We start from the raw sequence: 20376 nt of genomic DNA on the forward strand, positions 1-20376 counted from the left end.
CATAATTACGTATTACTTGAGTGCTGCGTAGCGCAGTTCCACAGCACTTAAGCATCCCGGACACATTTCCTGAGCACATGAAGGATCCGTGAAACATTTAGAGACCGCTGAAGTGGCTCCGTAAGGGATTTATCATTAGGGAAAATGTTAGTTCAGGTGCCCACAAAGTAGCCAAAGATTTTTCTCGCTTTTGGCCTACCGAATAAGATGCCATTAAGAATATTTCATACTTTCACAAAGGGTGGTTGATGACGTAAGCATCATCCAAACCCTCCCCCTTATCATCAAATGTCAGCAAATCAGAAACCCCCTTTCCCCCCTCCCCCATCGATTTTAGCGTAATACTTGAATGACCCCTAAAGCCGGGTTTTTCTAGGAGCAGGTTTCTACAGTACGCGCAGCGTAAAAACGCTGATTGGTCAAAAAAACTTGAATTTCAGGTGTTAAACCAATCAGCATTTTCACGCTGCACACGACGCAGAAATTCTACTCCTAGGAAAAACCAAAGCGCTTGAAGCTCTCTGCAAGCGCTTTGGGAAAAACCGTCTTAACCCTCGTGTTATAGGATTGAACTTGGTCAGCACATATGGTCAAGGTAGTCTTATCTCAAAATTGACTGCAAATAAAGTTTCAGTCGTCTGATATTGCGAGCAAAACACAGTTCGGTCAAGGTCGGTCGTAACTTCTTGTTTTTGTTGTTGTTACTTCCTGAAAAGTCTTCTGGTCTGTGGAACCGATCGCGAATTTTTCATTACATCCAGTAACAAAACAGTGTTTAAAATAAGCTAGAATAGTATTTGAATTTTCCATTACGAATACAAAAGGTGGTATTTTTAATTCTTTTTATTTGTAAAAAACATTATTTAGTTCTCCATCACTTCCCTCTGTGTTATTCACAGGCAGTGCCGTCTTAACGCATGGGCCCACCCGGGGGGGGGGGGGCCTCAAATAAAGAGATGTAGTTGAAATTTTTGAGGAGTATGCATGCTAGAGCCTCAGAAAAATCACCTGGCCCTGGGACCCCTTAGGACGGCCCTGTTTATTACAGGGCCATGGACAAAGTGGGCCCCATGCTGAGTTTCCGTAAGCGGTGTTGCGCCAAATTTGGTTATTACTTTTTGTTGCCAACTGATTTTCTTAGTGTTTTGGCTCTTTGAAAATTTTTCATTGGCGACAATAACGTTTTTCAAACTAATGTGCCATGAAGGTTTCAATAGCTGCCTGATGCGAAGGAAAATTCAACTACCCTCAAAAGGGAATCAAACCCATGTCCTCTCAATTCGTCAGGCAAATGCTCTACACCACCGGACTACAAAAACGACAAATCCTGTTTCGTTACAGCTTGCGTGCGCTGAACACTCATACATGGGCAGCCATATCCAACTCGTCCCAAAGCTCACATTGCTGGCACATGCTAATGTGAGAACAACTGTAGTATAATCCCTTTTGGGGATGTGTGGTGCTAATTTTTTTCTTTGGTACAAAAAACACCCAAATGAAAAGTCGCCAAGAGTGAAACGGAGTCATTCTTTCAGATGTCTTTCTCGTCAAAAAGCTATAATACTGTGGCTGTTAAAAAATGAACTCTGAAAATGTATGTTTGCATGTGCTAACGGACTGTATAAATTCAAATGCTGCAGTAAAGCCTTTTTTATTACTAGTGAACTTCTGAAGGTTATTTTACTTTCAGACAATAGCCAGTAACAAAAAGGTAATAGCAACCCAGGAACCAAGGAAACAATAAGCGCTGGCAGAAGAAAATGGCTGATTAGGATGAAAAGCACATGCTAGAAAGGAAATTTCCAAAAAAGACGTGCCAGGGACATATGGGTGCCAGGGACTATAGCTGTTCCCTAACATATACTATATCTATTGTAGTGCCTTTTTCATTTCTTGTCACCAGCGCCATTGTTATCGCCAGCATCCTAGATTGTGTTAACATGTTCACTGTCATTGAAATTTATTGAGCAATATAGGCTGAAACCCTGTTCGCCATCATGTATTCTTCGCTTGGGGAATTTTTTCAATCTTCTTATGGATGAGCATCCTTCAGTCAGATGAAAAAGCACTTCATTTTTTGGCAGAATTTAGCAAGATACCTGCAAAAGAAAGTATAGTTCTCTGCCCAAAATATGTCGCTAACATGGTTGGCATTGGGTTTGCCAGAATACAAACTCCAAGCCCAAATGTGATAGGTCTGTGAATCCCATGACGTATACGGTCTTCATTGGTTCCAGAATTCCTGCTCAAAAAAAAAATAGTATGAGAAACCAGCTCTATATAGTTATTCATGTCTTCAATGTTCAAGCAGTGGCTTCTTAATAGCGGGCCCTCAAAGCATTGAGTTGAACAGCACCCCCACCCCCCCCCCCAAGCAAAGCCTTCAGAAACTGTTGTGGTTCATATTACTTTAAATATTTCATCTTATTTCACTGCAGAAACTTAATCCTTTCACTTTCACCATTACAATTTTCCTGGTGAGAATGACAACAATTGCCCCATACAGGCTTGGCTAGCTGGGGGAGGGGGAAGCAGGCAAGTCTGATGATGATGATGCAGTCTTTGATGCCTGGGGGGGGGGGTATTTCAAACTTTAACTTTAATTTCTCCTTTAACATTATAAGGGGTTGCCAAAATGTGTGCTCACCCCGGGCTGACCAAACATCTAGCTACAGCCCTGCATACAGGTTCTAAAATTGGTAGTTAAAAGTTAAAAAAGCCCCCCCCCCCCCAGAAATATTTTGATTTCTTATTCCCCCAAATTCATTGAAACAGGTCATTCATGAAACATTTTCTTCTCCTGGAAACTTCATTTCGTTTTTATTAAACAAAAAAATGTAAGTCCTTACAAGACTATTCCATTCAAAATCCCACAAAATAGTGGTTGGGCCTGTTCCTCATAAGTTTGGAACTCTGGACAAATGTGCCTTTTTGGGACTTTTTATATACCACATACTTTGAAGCAGAGGCATATGCATGGGTGGAGGGGGTATGGATGCCATGAGGGTATGGTACCATGATGCCTTCCCCCATTCTAAGACCAAAAATTTAAAATATTTGTTAATATTCTTTTTAAAAAATGAAAATGTTGAAAGAAGATGCCAATTTTGACATCCGAATGGCAGAAAACTTATGGGCCTTGGGTATGTGTCCTATTTGCCCATGAATAGTGAGTGGTAGTACAGTAGAGTCTAAATAATTTGAGGTTCTAGATAATCTAAGGTGCTGAAATTTTTCAAAGTTTCTTTTCAAAATATCAGTTTTTTTTGCCAAGCATGAATTTAGCCCCATTTTTGTTATGCATGCAAGTTATTTCAGTTCAAATTGTTGATCGCTAGACTGGAATCTCCAGCAGATCCCCAGGCTCCTCTATAATAAATTCACAGTGCAAAAAAGGAATTAATATCGGGTCACCTGGAGCCTCTGTCAACCTCCCTTAACCAGAGTTTAGTTGTCAGTCTCCCTTAACCAGAGTTTAGTTGTCAGTTTTGGGTCTTGGCAGTTATGCAATGCTGGAGAATGGTCGTTGAATTAAGGGGAAAAAAATTGTAGAAGTATGGACTCCACACACACACTCACTTGGAAAACAGTTTTCTATTACTTTTTGAATGATCCAAGTTTTCTGTAATCCGATGTGGTTCTGGTCCCATTCATCTTGAATTATCAAGACTTCACTGTATTCATTCCAATCATTTGTGGGGAATCTGTCAAAGCCGTCCAAGTAGAGAAGGTCATCAAGGATACATAGTTGATTTTGAAACGCTCTGAAGAATGACCACGCTTATTGTTGAGAGAGGAAAGTTTTTTATATTTATTTACTATGTAGTCCTGCCGTATACATTTTAAATAAAAGGTATTTTTATAAAAGGTGTCATCGCTCTTTCTGCTATTCACCACCTATACATTCTTGCCAATGAACTAACTGCTGTGATTTCGCTAAAATATTTGCATTAGGTTGTGTTCCATAGTTGTACCTCTAGTCATTTTCACATGCTCTTTCAATGAATTTATTGTGTTAAACGTTACTTGAGTATAAAAAGCTTTCTGTAAGCTTCCTCCCATAAAGGGGCCAGCTACCAGCAGCCCTCATTACTTTGTGCCTTGTTATAGTTTGCTTTAAATATTTTGGTCCATACAATGACATCCATGTTCGGCAAATCGTAAAATAATCTAAGAGCCAGAAAAAATTTTCACAAGCCAAACTTTTTCCCTTGAGAAAAACAAGCTCAGAAATAATGTTTCTTTCAATTTTTCCAGGACAACAACCCCATTCATTGTTTAAGGTAGGCTATGCTGATACGATTTAAAAAAAAAAAATTGTTGCCCTCAGACTCAAATTAAGTAACCACATTTTCAAAATTTTAAAAATACTAATATTTTAGTCACCATGGGTCCTACCGTCTAGGATTTGTCAAGCAGCAGATATTTGATGATATTAAGTAGGAATGTGAACCAATATGCTTTATTGTCAAAAACTGAGCATCATATTTCATAGTATATTTTATTGTGTTTACTTCTGAGTAAAATATAAATTCTTAAAGGCTAAATTCTAAATTTTAGAGTTCTGCATTGCCAGTGCACAGTAGTGGGTAACATAAATTTGTATATTGCTTAATCACAGCTGATCAACTGAATAAACTCAATTTTTTTATAGGATTGAAATCCATAACTTTATGATGTTATTATAATGTGTATATGGCAATCTCTTTAACTACATATTAATTTCTATAGAATGCCTGACAATGAGAAGCAAGAAAATGGTAATGAAAATTCTCTTCCTCCATCAAATGGACCAATTCGAGATCATATGGTATATAGAGGATTTTAATTTTTCATTTCACCATGTGTGTGTATCTCGGTGCAAAGCTTCTTTATGCTTGGCATTGTTTCATGAACAGTCTGTTTAAATAGTTCTGCTATATAAAAAATTCACTTTTGCATGCATATGACAATTTTTAATATTTTGTAAACTTATTCACCACAAATCTTTTGCCATTCCTTTCTTAATCACTTTTGTCCATTACCAATAAGCTGAAAAAATAAAATTTTATATCACAAGGACCATCACTGAACTTAAGCTCCTGGTGCCACCTATCAAATAAAAAACACAACTGTTATAATTCTTGGATTAAAATTGGTGACTGGTTTTTTATTAAGGTATTGCATATAAAAAAACAATGTAGTATATTGTGATACACATGATTGATAATATTAAATTTTTGAGTTTTCCTTGGAATTTCAATAGTTGTTTGCAGGGTTGTTTGGTTTATATAAACCAAGTGGTTATTTCTTTCTCCAGTTTTGTTTTTTTTTTTCAAAAAATAAAAGTGGTCTAAATATAATTTTTTTTTCCTTAAAAAATATCACACTGTTCATTATAGATTTTTTTTTTTCCGTATAAAGTATCTTAGTTATTTAAAGTTATAAACAGAAGTCAAAATTTCTCAGTCTTACCACATTTTCTAACCTTTAGCTACATTCTGATGCTCTATTTTCAGCAAATTCATGAATAAGGATTGTATTACACATCTAAATGTAGTGGTAGATCTCACGGGTTTTTTTTCCCTTCACAAAGAAGCTGCAGCGGCAGTGATTCCATTATGCTAGGGGCAGGTAGTCTTATAATCCTAGTAAAGGGACATCAGCTGCCCCTAAAGGACAAAGCTAGTAGTTACATTTACCTCACAGACATTTTCTTTCCCATAAGAAGTAGCACATCGACTGTATATCACCCAGTCTTAATATTCAATAGTTTGTTTTTTTTACCTTCACTATTAAGCCCAGTTAATCATGGTTCTACTGTGTAGTAGTAAAAGATTTATGAATAATAATCAGCTATATACTTGGTGATTAGAAGTAAAGTTTTGATTCCAAAACTAAACAATAAGAACTACTGGTCAAAATGACTTGAAAGTTTGCATGGATACTCCTTAAGCAATGGAAATTTCTTTCGCAAAAGAAAGGAAAAGTGCAAGTAGTGCAAAATTTGCAAGTAGATGATGCTGTACTTGACCAGCAATATAATCTATTTTGTGCAATCTCATTATTTTGGCACTTAAACAGCATCAGTGTGTGGATAGCACAACTTCTATCAAGATGTGCATTGTAATATTTCTGGTTCTTCAGCGGCTGCTGAAGAACCATTTTGACAATAACAGGATGATGACACATGGCCGGCCACCAGTTCACCTGACACCATGCAATTTCTTGCTGGGGGGGGGGTACCACAATATGTTATAAACAGTAGTCGGATTGCAAGCACATCCACATGATGACCATGGCATACTCGGATCTGTTGTTGAACAAGCATTTTTGTGCTTTCACCTCATACACAGTGTGTGGACAACATATTTAACATTTCTTAAGTAAGTTGTTATTTGTTCAATTACTTCATTTTTGTGGTTTCCTAGAATTATGAAATCATGCAATGCTAATTAAGTTAGCTAATTAGTTTTATTATTTTGCCCTGACTGGCTATCGTTTTCATTCTGGGAATGAATTTCCCATGTGTTGGAACAACTACAGTGTCGTTAATTTTACATTTTTAAGTATTTTTCCCCCTTTGCCATATAAAATTCAATTGCTTCAGGAATATTCGTGTAAATTTTCAAGTCATTCTAACAATGGTTCTTTTTTTACAGTGTTTTGAATTTTGAAATCACAACTTTAGTTGTATATAATCACCCTGTATATCGTAAATCATTGCTAATTAATCTGCATTATTTATGCTTCTTTAAATACATTATATTCACTTAATTTTTATCACATTTTTTACAAAACAGCTTCATGATTAAACATACTAAAAGTAAATGGAGAAAGCATCTTTATATTATATGGTTAATAACAGGGTTGGCAGGTTTTTGACGCATGGCTGTTTTTGATGGTTTATATAAACCATAGTTTCTCAACTTTTTCTGTCCCATCGCTCCCCTTCTTCAGAAATTTTTCTCCCATTGCCTCCCAACGCAATCTAATCCATAGGATCCTATGTTACACCCGTAGTTTCTACCGCCCCCCTGAAATTTCCCATTCCCCCCCCCCCAAGGGGGCATTAACGCCCACCGTTGAGAATCACTGATTTAAACTGTCGCAACAAAAACCTCAAACATTGTTTTTCAATATAAAAATTCCTATTGAAAAACTACACGCATTAATTGCATGTAATGTTTAAAGTGACTATGTTATACAAAGAATAAATACTTAATATGATTATAAAATAGTTTTCTACTCTCTACAGAATTATTTTGAACAATATATTTTTTTTCTTTGTATACAATTTGAATAGAGCATAAAGTAAAAACTAAACGAGAAACTATGGAACTATTTGGTATTATTCATTCGAAATGATTCTTGACCTTCCAAAATTTCTCCCACTGCTTATATAGGTGTATTGATATAAACCATATGCTGTACTCTTTTCATAACAGATAGGTGTTTAAAAAGTTATTTTACGCCATGTATGTAATGTTGATTTCTGTTGTTATTAAATTATCTAGATAATCACAGAGAGAAACTTAAATTAAAAAAACAATACCCTTATTGCATATATAGCATTAGAATATATCTTGCAATATCAAAATACATACTGAATTGTAGGACTAAAATGTTTTTTAATTTGGCAGTGCTGGCTTGCATATGATGCTTAAGAAACACCTATAACTTATTCATAGTACAAAAATGAGAAGGACTAAGTTTGACTATGTTATAGTATATCATAGCTGCCAAGTCTCCCGATTTTTTCAGGAATCTCCCGAATTTTAGCTTCATCGCTCGACATCCCGAAAAGTTCTTAAATCTCCCGAATTTTTACGAAAATCACAAAAATCCCTAGTTGTCCCTTAAAATTCCCTACTTCATTAAAAAAAATCCCCACTTATGAAAACAATCCCTAAGGAATTTCTTGTGGGGCATCTTTTTTTTCCCTTTCGAAATGACGTCACACGTCGTAAATGGGGAAATTCCCTTTTTAAGGAGGTTTTACAAACCCTCTGATGGTAACAAGAAAGTTGTTTGTCTTATCGTGCAGGGAAATGGCTTAGCAGCCAATAGTCCTGGATAATAATTGAAGATTATAGTCACGCGCATGTGGTCAAAATTTCTTTTGTTATAACGTGCGATATAACAAAACACGAATACTGATAAGCAAAAACATATTTAATCAATTTTAAAGATACTTATTCCGATGAATTTCCTTTCATCAAACGTTCCGGAAAAAGACCCGACTTTTTCTTTTTGTACAAGTTGTGTTACGGACATAAACATCGGTCATGGAAAGACTGCCATCATCACTCGTGAAATGAAAAAAAAAAAAACATCAAGCAAGTGTCACAAAAAGTCAGTGCTCTTCAAAAATTGACAGTGTTTTCCTTCATCTTCCGATCATTTTGGGGTCATTCGCGCAGAATGTTTGTTCACAGCGTTTCTGATTGAACACAATATTTATTTTTACATCATTGAAGTTTTGACCTCCAATTCCACTTGTTTTTTGCGTAGGAATTTTATTCCCAAGGGTTTAACTTCCATGTGTGTAAAATCCCTATTTTAATTTGACTTCAGTTTTTGAGTAGGTATTTTATTCCCTACGCTCTAACTTTTATATTTGGAAAATCCCTATTTTATTTGGAAAAATCCCTATTGTATTTATTAGGGAGTGGTTTTAGCATAAAATACGGGTTTGCGCGAAAATCTCCCGAATTTTCATTTTCAAAAGTTGGCAGCTATGGTATATTTACTGGCATTTATAATACAATGGTTTCCCAGTTGCAGTTGAAACTGTATTTTAAATGTGCAAAACAATGCTTTAATGTATCAAGTCCTGCCAGCTCTTCATTGATTTAAAATACTCTTTAAAAGTCAGATTTTATACAACCTAAACTAAGAACTTTTTAGTGAGAATAAATGACTTAAATTTGTTTGTTGACAGATGTTGTGTGAGAATTTTTACTATGGAATAAAGTTTTGGGCAGATAGAAAATTTGAAATATCAAAATAGGTATTCTAAACTCAGTAATTATAATTCAAAATATAAAGCATTTTAAGCTACATAAAAATAAGTTTTTTATTCAAGATATACGGAAGACTGGATGTTGTGAAGATATTTATTATTTGAGATGTTAATTTTTTTTTTTTTTTTTTTTTTCAAATAATAAATATCTTCACAACATCCAGTCTTCCGTATATCTTGTATTAACAAGTGGAGAGCGACATTCATGTCATAAGTTTTTTATTATTTAACATATCTATCACGTTAAAAAAAACTATTTGACAACATCGACAATAAGTTTTTGACTGTTTTAATGCTGAGTTAGCTTCTGAGGTAAAAAAATCCAACCCTTATCTACTATCACGCTCATTTTGAATAAACAACTCTTTCACTTGAACACAGGTAATCAGTAGTTTAGATAAAATGGACCAAAAAATTATAAATAATCTGTTGTGGATTCTTTGCGTTATATGTCAAAAAATTCAAAACTGCAAAAAAAATTATTTTGTTGCAATTAATAATAATAATAATTTTGTTGCATAAATTAGTGTTTAAAAATAGAACATTGTAATATGCAAAAAAAAGTAATTTTCTCATCATGTTATATACCTATTGTGTAAAAACATTATTCAAAAGCATTCATTTAGGTTTTTGACCAGCTTTTGATTCTTGTCATGTCAAAAACCCAACTCTGGTTAATAATAACATTAACAAATTATTCAAAAACAAAGTAATTCATTGAGTTGAACAAAAAATAATTAAATTGTAAAATTTGGTTTTTGTTAAAATGTAAGAAATATTTATTGATTAATTGATATGGGAATAGCGTTAATTATGCATAAACATTTCATTTTAATTATAAGAATTTTGAATGGTTTTTCAAAAATTTTATTGTTTTTAATGTTAATGCTATTTATACCAAAAAAATCCAGTTTTTTGCTTTTTTTGAAAAAAACTGGTTTCTTTGCCAAACCCATGCTCTAGTGGATTTAGATGTCAGAAATTATCATGTTGGCTGTTACTTGATAGTATGCCATTTCCAAGTCAAAAATAGCAACATGATCAAAGATAAACAAGCTAGTGAATTGTCATGTAGTGAAAATTGAATTCTGCTTGATATAGATGTGGCTTTGCACTGTGCATTCATTGTGAAAGGTGTTTACAACTTTCGGGGGTGGAATAAACATTCCCCCTATACGCTCAATTCCTCTGGCATTAATCTATTGGTTAATTGATCACATAGACTCGTTTGTTATATGTTTGCATTATTTTTGCTTGTGCATAGGCACCCTCTTTTGGATCGCCTTCCAGAGACTCACTCCCTTCTTGAACTTTATCAGGCTAAAACTTTGGCTCAAGCCAAATCATATGCTATTTTCATCATTTTCTATGTTTCAGTGCCATTTTTCTTCAATTTTTTAAATTGAATGTTTTTGCAGCTCTTTATTCCATTGTCCAAACTGTAATTATATGATAGTGAATATGGCAATCTCTCTCACCTTTTCAAATACACTGAATATGAGTAATTAGCTCTTCATTTAAAAAGAATCTTTTTTTTAATTATTGCTTTGCACGAGAAATTCTTGAACAGACTGTATATATACAGGGTGGTAATAAAATAACTTTGTCAATATGCGAATTCCTGGCAGCTGCAAAGTTTAACTAATGGTATGAAATTCTATATATATATATATATATAGGTGTTTCAGAGTATGTGCTCAAGAATGAGATGAGAAACAACAACCTATCTCTTGTGATTACGGTTGTATTTGGCGTATGTAAAGAAAGATTGGGGTTCTCAACCCCCCATTCAGAAGGAAAAAAATTAGAGACCCCCCACCCCAAGAAAGTCCTGCATACACTTTCCTATGGTTGCAACAACAGAATTTGAAAAAATTCAAATAGCAGCATTCACTTTTGCAAAATGATTGGCGCTGTAAAAAAACTTTAAAGCAGTTTCTGTAGCAGCATATGCAGACAAAGAATGAAGATCTTACCAGGCGTTTGGTGCACTAATAGCTCAGTTGAGCATCTCAATCAGATCTACAGGAAGTTTCCAACCAAGTGGTTAGCCTACCAAACCTTTGGTGAGATCTTTCTTTTGTCTAAATTTAATTGCTGTAACTGTAACTGCGAGAGCTAGGTTTTTGTTTCCCATTCTTGAGTTGTACTCCAATACACCGATATCTTGAATTTCATTAGCATTAGCTGAATTTCATGGCCATTAGGGACTCGTACATTATTTTGGCAAAGTTATTTTGTGACCACATCATATATGAGCCTGCATACATAATTATTTGAAGGTCATGTTTTTTGTATTGTTTCTTCTGGATGAATCACTCTGTCACTTTTTTGCAGGTTAGCACAGCAGTGAACTTCCTGCAGAATCCTAAAGTGGTGAATAGCCCTCTTTCTCATAAACGAGCATTTCTGTTAAAGAAAGGTATGTCATGTACTTCTTACAGTATTGTTCAATTTAGTAATGGATATGTAGTCACCCCCTTCACACTTTGAGAACCCATGGCAGTGGTTCTCAAAGTGTGTGCTTTCAAGGGCACCATGCTGATTTAAGGATATTAATGTGTGATCATTCGATGGTCAGAATTACCCCCGATTTATGTAGTAAAATTTCAAATTAACCCATTAACGATGACTTTGATTTTTTTAAAACAAAAAATAATGAGTAGAACCACTCCCACCATTTGTTGGCAAAGAAAAACTTAAAATTTAGAATGGCAAATTTTCTTACCAACCAGTGTTAGGTGTTAATGGGTTAAAAGAGTGACAGTCATGTAAAAATTACAAACTACTGCCCTATGAGAGAGTCTACACACCAATACATATAATAATCTTAGACTATTATGTCTTTGCTCTGAGACCTATTTTGTTATGTTCATATGACCAAGAATATTTAAAAAAATTTATCCCTTATTCTGCTTTGTTTGTAATTTCAACTTCCCGTCTACCCATTATAAGTTTACAAAACTTTCAAGGAAACATATTTTCCAGATATTATGCTGAGGTGAACTCAGAAAGAAAAGTTGTCTGGCCTCTGCCAGGACTTAAACCCAAGCCGCTCCCAATGACATGATATCCAGAAAATATGTGTTTCCTTGATAGTTTGGGTTGAGAAAAACCTTCTCTTTCTCTGTACAAGCCTGTGTTTGAAAGGACTTTTCAAGTATTTTGAAATGGTTATTTTAATTCATATAAAATATATTTTCAGGGTTGACCGAAAGAGAAATCGATGTGGCATTTCAATCAGCAGGAAATGCAATCAGTAATTTAGTACCCTATAACCAGCCATCTCTTGTACCGATGAATTATGGTATGTTGCTGTTATATTTCTAAAGAAACTGAAACATCATCATACATCATTACACTTAAATTCAGTGTTTCTTCAACCTTTTTGCCCTTATGGAATCCTTGAAGTAATACCCATATTCTAGAGAGCCACTGTGTCATTGTCCCTTTCAAAGAGAATGTCATCTTTAGCTCTGTTCATCCCATTAGTGATACAACACTTTTTAAGCAATGTACCCACACTAGCAGGGCCTGTTTCTTGCATGTGCAAACAAGGCACATGCACCATGGCCTGCAAATTGTTATAGGCCCCAAAATTGGCTCCCTTATTAACTTATGCATGGCTCACATTCCCCCCCCCCCCTGCATATGCCTCTGGCTCAAAGAACACTGCATAAGGGATTCCAAAAATTCATATTTATCCTGAGCCTATAAACTATCAGGACCAGGCCCTTTCCCATGTCCATAGTGTGCCTTCTCGGGACCCCAGGGCAAACATTTTCCTTGGAGAGCCCTCTTGAAAGGGTTATTGTTATGCAAAACAAGTGTAAAGTTTTCTGGGCCCCCTATTCAGCTCAGGGCCTAGGGGCAGTTCCTCGGTTGCCCCAGTCTAGTTACGGCCCTGCCCAGTTCCTTTAAAGTGGAGCTTTATCTTGAGTATACATCCATTCAGTCCACAAATTTCTTTAATAATCTTTCAAAGATGTTGGTTTTCACATGTAATGATTGTAATATAGATGTTTCCCTGTTGTCAAAGCCAAGTGTATTTTAAATTTTATTGCTTTAATTTTAATGTCCTGGGTGCTATTGGCGGGAGATCATAGATCTTTGAGTCAGCTTAGTGGAAATCTTGTAGGTAGAATTGATAAAACATACGTTGAACTTTACTCAAAACGATCTGTAAGCCACCCCCGCCCCCTCCAATATAGGAACAAAATCAAAATTAGTCTGCTTTTACAAGTACATTGTACACTAAAAACAATACATTTAAAAACTAGGAAACTGAATTGTTTCTCTAGATAGTTTTGAAGTGTTTACTTTACTTGTAATACTTTGAAGCTAATTGTGCTGACTTATGGAAATTTGACTTTTTCTATGGTTTTTTAAGAAATGAAGGAGTTGCATAAGCCCTCTATCTGGGCTATGGTGCATGCATATGGTTCAACTGTGATAATTGTTGGTGTTGCACTCTATGGACTCCATCAGTTTTATAAGGTGACCCTATTTTCATCATGCTATTTTTTTCCTCTTTTTGAAATTTCTTCTTACATAAGTATTTATTAATTATTATTACTACACTGAAGAGCCAAAAAAACTTGTTCACCTGCCTAATATCGTGTAGGGACCCCGCAGAAGTGCCGCAACACGACGTGGCATGGACTCGACTAATGTCTGAAGTAGTGCTGGAGGTAATTAACACCATGAATCCTGCAGGGCTGTCCATAAATCCGTAGGAGTAAGAGTGGATGGAGATCTCTTCTGAACAGCACGTTGCAAGGCATCCCAGATATGTTCAATAATGTTCATGTCTGGGGATTTAGGTGGCCAGCGGAAGTGTCTAAAGTCAGAAGAGTGTTCCTGGAGCCACTTTGTAGCAATTCTGGACGTGTGGGGTGTCGCATTGTCAATAATGTTCAATAATGTTCATGTCTGGGGATTTAGGTGGCCAGCGGAAGTGTCTAAAGTCAGAAGAGTGTTCCTGGAGCCACTTTGTAGCAATTCTGGACGTGTGGGGTGTCGCATTGTCCTGCTGAAATTGTCCAAGTCCGTCGGAATGCACAATGGACATGAATGGGTGCAGGTGATCAGACAGGATGCTTACATACCTGTCACCTGTCAGAGTCGTATCTAGATGTATCACGGGTCCCATATCACGCCAACTGCACATGCCCCATACCATCACAGAGCCTCCACCAGCTTGAACAGTCCCCTGTTGACATGTAGGGTCCATAGATTCATGAGGTTGTCTCCATACCCGTACACATCCATCAGCTCGAAGCAATTGGAACCAAGACTGGTCAGACCAGGCAACATGTTTCCAGTCCTCAACAGTCCAATGTTGGTGTTGTCAGGCCCAGGCGAGGCGTAAAGCTTTGTGTCGTGCAGTCATCAAGGGTACACACAAGTGGGCCTTCGGCTCCAAAAGCCCATATTGATTATGTTTCGTTGAATGGTTCGCACGCTGACACTTGTTGATGGCCCAGCATTGAAATCTGCAGCAATTTGCGGAAGGGTTGCACGTCTGTCACGTTTAATGATTCTCGTCAGTCATCCCGTTCTTGCATGATCTTTTTCCGGCCGCAGCGATGTCGTAGATTTAATTTTTTACCGGATTCCCGATATTCACGGTACATTCGTGAAAATCCAAATTTCATCGCTACCTCGGAGATGCTATGTCCCAGCTCTCGTGGGCCGACTATAACACCACGTTCAAACTCACTTAAATCTCGATAACCTGCCATTGTAGCAGCAGTAACCGATCTAACAACTATGCCAGACACTTGTTGTGTTATATAGGCGTTGCCGACCGCAGCGCCATACTCTGATTGGTTCCATATCTCTTTATTTGCATACGCATGCCTGTACCAGTTTTTTTGGCTCTTCAGTTTAGATCACATGCGCTTCATAAAATAATATCTATCTTATTGCTGCATGTGTTTATGTATTCAAAATGCTTCAAAACTTTTGAAATATTTGGATAAAATGCCAGTTTGAAGAAGGTATCGTTCCTATGGGTTATTTTTAAATTAGATTTTGTACAAGGAAAAAATTATGCCTACAGTTTGCCACATTTATAGGAAAAACATCCCATTTTTAGTTGCGAGTAGGGGAGCTACACTATATTTCTTGGCCTATCTTTCATGGCGGTTATATTTTTCAAAATATAATTTTGGTAGAAGTGGATTTCACATTGATTCAGTGTGTATGTTAAATTTTATTTTGAAAAAAATAACCTTCAAAAACTTGACTGCAAAATTTATACTAGGCTATGGCATTAAAATATCAGCTAATTAAATAACATTTTAACTCTTCACAACTGGTTCTACTTATGAATATTTGTTTGTTATGAGAAACCAGTGAGATTACATGAAAATAAAAAAAATTTTCGGGAAATGTAAAGTAGATACACAGATGCTGTGTGTGTTAAATAATAATAAATAATATAATAAATAAAATAAATAAATAAATAAATAAAATAAATAAATAAATAAATAAAATAAATAAATAAATAAATAAAATAATTTTTTCTCCCCGTATGCTTATAAGTACAGTAAGCAATATACTCATCAGGTTAAATTAGTTTTTATCAGATGGTTTTGTTCTTTTCTAGTGATTCAATTTGTGTAACATTGATATTACATTATTGTAAATTTTTTCAATAAAAGTGATAATTTTGTTCTTGTTGACAGTATTATATAGAGCCTTGGTTATTTGGTGAAAAAAAGAAAGAAGATCGTATGATTCAATTTGAAAAACAGTTATTAGAGTTAAACCGTTCTTTGTCTCAGTTGAAGCGCTCCGTAGCATCTATTGAGGAAGCACTCAATGTCCAGAAGGAACAATTATATAAAACGATCTCAGAGGTAAAGTAACTTTTTAATGAAGGTGTATGGGCGAAATAATTTTGGACCAAAAAAATGTGGCCTTATTCAGTGGTGGCCTTCTCCTGAGGTTTCACTGTATATATAAGTAGTTTAACCCAGTTACTGCCAATCTCATCCAAACCAGAAGTATGAACTCAACAAATGAATATTCTAATTTTCTATTATGGGTATGGTAGTGGAAACATTAAATTTGTTTTTAACTTCCTTTCTAGAAAAACAGGGAAATGCATGAATCTATTAGCCCATCCTTCTTCATTGATTTGAGAGCTGATGTAGCAACTGTCAAGTCTCTCTTGTTGAGCAGGTATTTGATAAGTATCATTGATACTTATAATAAATTAATATAATTCTTAAAAATGTAATATAAGAATTAAGTCACTTTATTGTTAGCACACCAATGCTTTGTGCCAGTCTGAGTCGATTTCTTAGCTAGCACACGATTTTTCTTGTCTGAATAACCTATCATAAAATATCCATGTTAATTATATACATATTCTATTTTTATCATAAAAAAAAATTATTTTTCAACATTGCCATTTTTTGCATTTAGGCATCAATTTCCAGATGTGCCGAAGATAAGCCCTACAATACCTGAGTGGCAACTAGTTGGCAGCTCTTCTGAGAAATTAACTAAGATTGATGTAGCCACGAATAGCGAGCATGACAAGAGCGATCAAAGTGAAGTGGCAGGTAGCAATGAACAGAAGAATGATGAAACTAATAGTCTCAAATCTGATGATGAAGTGACTGAAAATAATCAGGCAAATATTGCTTTATAGAACGTTTATGCACCTTGTTTTGTATTAAAAAAAATCATTAAAATGATTGACATTTAATATATGCTTATTAACGATACAAATTAATGTGGTTGATTTTTGATGGTATTAGAGCATAAAGGAGCATTGTGACAATTTTGTTTGATTTCATCTGCCCACCCCACTTTCTTTTTCTGTGCATAAATTTCACAAATTTTTTTATTGCCCTTACTAGCTAACAATCTCACATATTTTATAAGTAAATTCGCACAATTCTGATTCCCCCCTCCCCCCCCCCAAATATGAAAATCTCTTTTTTTTTTTTTTTTGAGTTTTCGTATTGAAGATGTTTACTGATTCTGATTAAATTTTGCACAGTTCTTATTGGCATAAAAGATCACTTCACTTGCATTATTAGAGTGTGGTCTTTGCAATTTCGGTTTTTTTTTTTTTTTCAACCCACCCTGGTCTCTCTTAAGGAAAACTCTGACTGAACAGGATACATCATCTCACATGGGTTAAGGTCAAAGAGAGAAGCAATTGAAACATTCCAACCAAAAAGAGGAATAGTTCTTGTCTGTATCTGTTTATTTACCACTATTCACTGAAGAATACTGTGGCAGCTGGCAGAAAAATGTCTGTTCTTCTGAAATTCAGAAAAATGTTTTCTTCTGAATTCTGGACCTCGGCTCAGTAACCCAAAAGAATTAGTTATCGCAATAGCTCCAACTGTGAAAGTTCAGAAGTGATGTTAATTTTTTGGATATTTTGCAGCAATTGTCAAGGAATTCAATTGAAGTGGTTGAAGGACAAGAAGAGCAAGTCTCCTTATCTGCATCATCAGACTCTTTTGAAAACGTTCCTGCTGTTCCATAACCCGGTTGAAAGTGAAAATTTTTGTGGCCATTTATACATAAATTTTACAGAAGATTGTGAAAAATACTCATGTATTTTAATTATTAAATTATCAATGGTTTTTGAATACTGTATCAAGTACTAAGCGATTTATTATGAACAAAGAGGAACAATTGATGTTTTCGCACAGGTATTTTTTTGAGCAGAGGATAATTGTGACATCGGGCATCTCACTGTTGTTGAAAAGCCTCGAATAATTTTGATTTCAGTTCTTTTAAAAGTCATATGTATTATTATTTCCATTTTTATTATAATTTCATATAAGAATGGGCTATCTTAACTGTGTATAATACTGTATTTAATTGTCTCTAATAGCAATGAATATTTTCAATTAAATTTTCTAGTTTCTCAAATGAATTATTATTAAATAACTATCTATAAAGTTATTATAATGATCAGAAACCTGGCTTTTTTTATCTACTTAGTACAGTTGAAACTTGTTATATTAACCAACCGTTATAGCAACCTTTCCGTTATAATGGCTGGTACAACGGGTCCCAAATATTTTTTTATTAATCGCAGTATTACTTTTCTATATCTTCATATCTCAACTTCAAAGTTTTGGCATGAGTTGACAAGATGTTTTTTTTGTTGAAAGCTAAATCATTGAATATACTTCAAAGAGTACACTATAAAATTAAAAACTGATTCAATTATGTAAGCAGAGTACTTGGGGTTCCCTTCTTCAATCACAGGGAGGGAAATTCCAGCAGTTGGAAAAAAAGCATTGCATGAATGGTTAAAACTAATGCAATCTAAAAACATTCCCATCAATAGAAACATGCTAAAAACAAAAATCTGAAGTTTTGTGAAATTATAAACTGTGTGTGAGATGAAACAACGTTCAAATCACTGATCGAATGGTTACAAAAATTCAAAGTCAGACAGACCTTCTGTCCAGACCCTTTGCTGTGAAAGTGAAGCTGCGAATCAAAAAACAGTTAATGCCTGATGAAAGGAAAAATTTAAAAACATAATTGCGAATGACTTTACAAACATACTTTCAATTAAAAAAAGTTTTCAAATGACACACATTTACTTAAAATCTGGAAATTTATTTTAGGAGCCATACACATACGAAAATAACGAAATTAACTTTTTATACAGTTCCCTGTGTGCTGAAAAATCCAGTCAGAGTTCTTGCCCTATCTCTAATGATGCAAACGAAAAAAAATTCTATGTTTCTAAGTGCAATATTCATGGAGATATTCAAATCTGAAAAACAGAGGAAAGTTGAGAAAATAAGTGTCTTAATTTTGTGGGTGAAACAGTTTTTTTTAAATTTAGAGCTGTTTTTCCCAACTTTCCTCCATTTTTTGAATTTGAATACCTCTGTGAATATTGTACTTGGAAACGTGCCTTGTGTCTCCTGTTGGCATCAGGGGAGACAGGGCAACAACTTTCTAATTTGATTTTTGAGCCCACTGAGACTGTATAGAAAGTTAATTACTTCATTTTTTTCATATGTACAATCCCTAGAATAAATTTCCATATTTTAAGTAACTGCACATCATTTGAAAACTTTTTGTAATTGAAAGTATGTTTGTAAATTCAACGGTTACAAAGATATCAGCTGCACAAACAATTTGGGACAGCCTGTATAATGGCTGTTTCCCATGAAATGAAAAAGATCAATATGACGAATATCGACTGTATTTTCAAATACAGTGTGTTTATAATTTAAGCTGTCTGTAGCCTTCCCTACCTATCACAAAATTATTGAACTTTTGAAATGCCTTAACATCCTCACTCCCCGTGTCACCTTTGAGAAACACTAAAGAGAAATTTAAAAAAAAATTAACCTAACTAAATTAAATGCTTATGAAGACAAAATCAGTACTAGATGTAAACATTTGATAGTAACTTATTCATACTCATCTATGAGTGGGTACTAATTTTAGGCAGTTTCACAGTTAAAAATAAATGTAAAATTCAAGCTGTCTTTGAAGACTGGGACGTTTAATAAAGGAATGAAGAGAATTTCTAAAGCCTCTTTAAAAGATCAAATATCCCATCACAGTTTTAGGTGAGGAATCACTGTGTTCGTAAAAGAGTTTCACCAGCAAAGCATGTTCTTGTAATTTCAATGTGAGAAATGATTCAATACCCTGCTATGAAGCTTAAGCAGCTTGATCACTTGTACATCACTTGTGCACCACAATTCGCATGTTAAACACTCTCTAGTGGTTTCAAAAATTTTTTTGTCCAAATTTTTTTCCTATCCCTTCATTAAGACATTCCTGAAGTTTCATTTATATAGCGTTATGGGTAGATAAAACTGTTCTTGTAGCTCAGAACATGCCATATTTGATTATAGTTACCCTGTATGTATATTAAGATTTTTATCATTCTTTTATTAATAAACAATTTAAATCATTTATCTGAAAGCCAATGTTTTCAGCATGGTTATGGTTTTTTGCAGTTTTAGATACCAAAACTATAAAAGTGCAAAGTGTGTATATTGATACTAAGTGCAGTTGTAAATGATCTTTGTAAAAAGTGTTGCTTTGCCAGTAATGTTTGTAAAAGGATCTAATGTTCAATAAAGAAAAATATTTGTGCATTGTTAAATTTTGTTGTCTTTATGTTCTAGAGGCACCCTCTCCATGATATTTAGGTATCTCTGTGACAAGTAAAACTGAATGTGTCTGGTCCTTCAATATCTTCTATGTTCTGGAGTAAATTTATTTCCTATGACAAGCCTGGAATTACAGCGAAAAAGACCACAAATCAAAACTCATATTTAGTTGAAATAAGTAATGGAATAAATAATGGATGTTTTATAAACGAAGAAAACTAAATTAAAAAAGGAGTA

At 34.7% G+C, this 20376-nt stretch overlaps 1 protein-coding gene across 1 annotated transcript; it reads left to right on the top strand.

Annotated features, from left to right (window-relative positions):
- The first annotated feature begins 668 nt into the window (after nucleotides 1-668).
- Pex14 (peroxisomal biogenesis factor 14) lies at nucleotides 669-20132 on the top strand. The gene is made up of 9 exons (XM_089241932.1): nucleotides 669-824; nucleotides 4732-4810; nucleotides 11342-11426; nucleotides 12210-12311; nucleotides 13395-13501; nucleotides 15697-15870; nucleotides 16104-16195; nucleotides 16442-16652; nucleotides 17421-20132. The coding sequence occupies exons 2-9, from the start codon at nucleotides 4733-4735 to the stop codon at nucleotides 17520-17522; spliced, it is 951 nt and encodes a 316-aa protein (XP_089098058.1). The 5' UTR covers nucleotides 669-824; nucleotide 4732; the 3' UTR covers nucleotides 17523-20132.
- The last annotated feature ends 244 nt before the right edge of the window (nucleotides 20133-20376 follow it).

This window comes from Pholcus phalangioides, unplaced genomic scaffold, assembly GCF_987345545.1.
Source record: "Pholcus phalangioides strain wild (caught in Gottingen) unplaced genomic scaffold, Ppha-v1.0 ptg000014l_1, whole genome shotgun sequence".
Taxonomy (NCBI): Eukaryota; Metazoa; Arthropoda; class Arachnida; order Araneae; family Pholcidae; genus Pholcus; species Pholcus phalangioides.

Excerpts from the sequence above, each read along its gene's own strand:
- Pex14 (XM_089241932.1), top strand. The coding sequence starts at position 4,733 with ATGCCTGACAATGAGAAGCAAGAAAATGGTAATGAAAATTCTCTTCCT. Across the intron at positions 4,811-11,341 it reads GACCAATTCGAGATCATATG|GTTAGCACAGCAGTGAACTT; the intron begins GTATATAGAGGA and ends ACTTTTTTGCAG. Across the intron at positions 13,502-15,696 it reads GACTCCATCAGTTTTATAAG|TATTATATAGAGCCTTGGTT; the intron begins GTGACCCTATTT and ends TCTTGTTGACAG.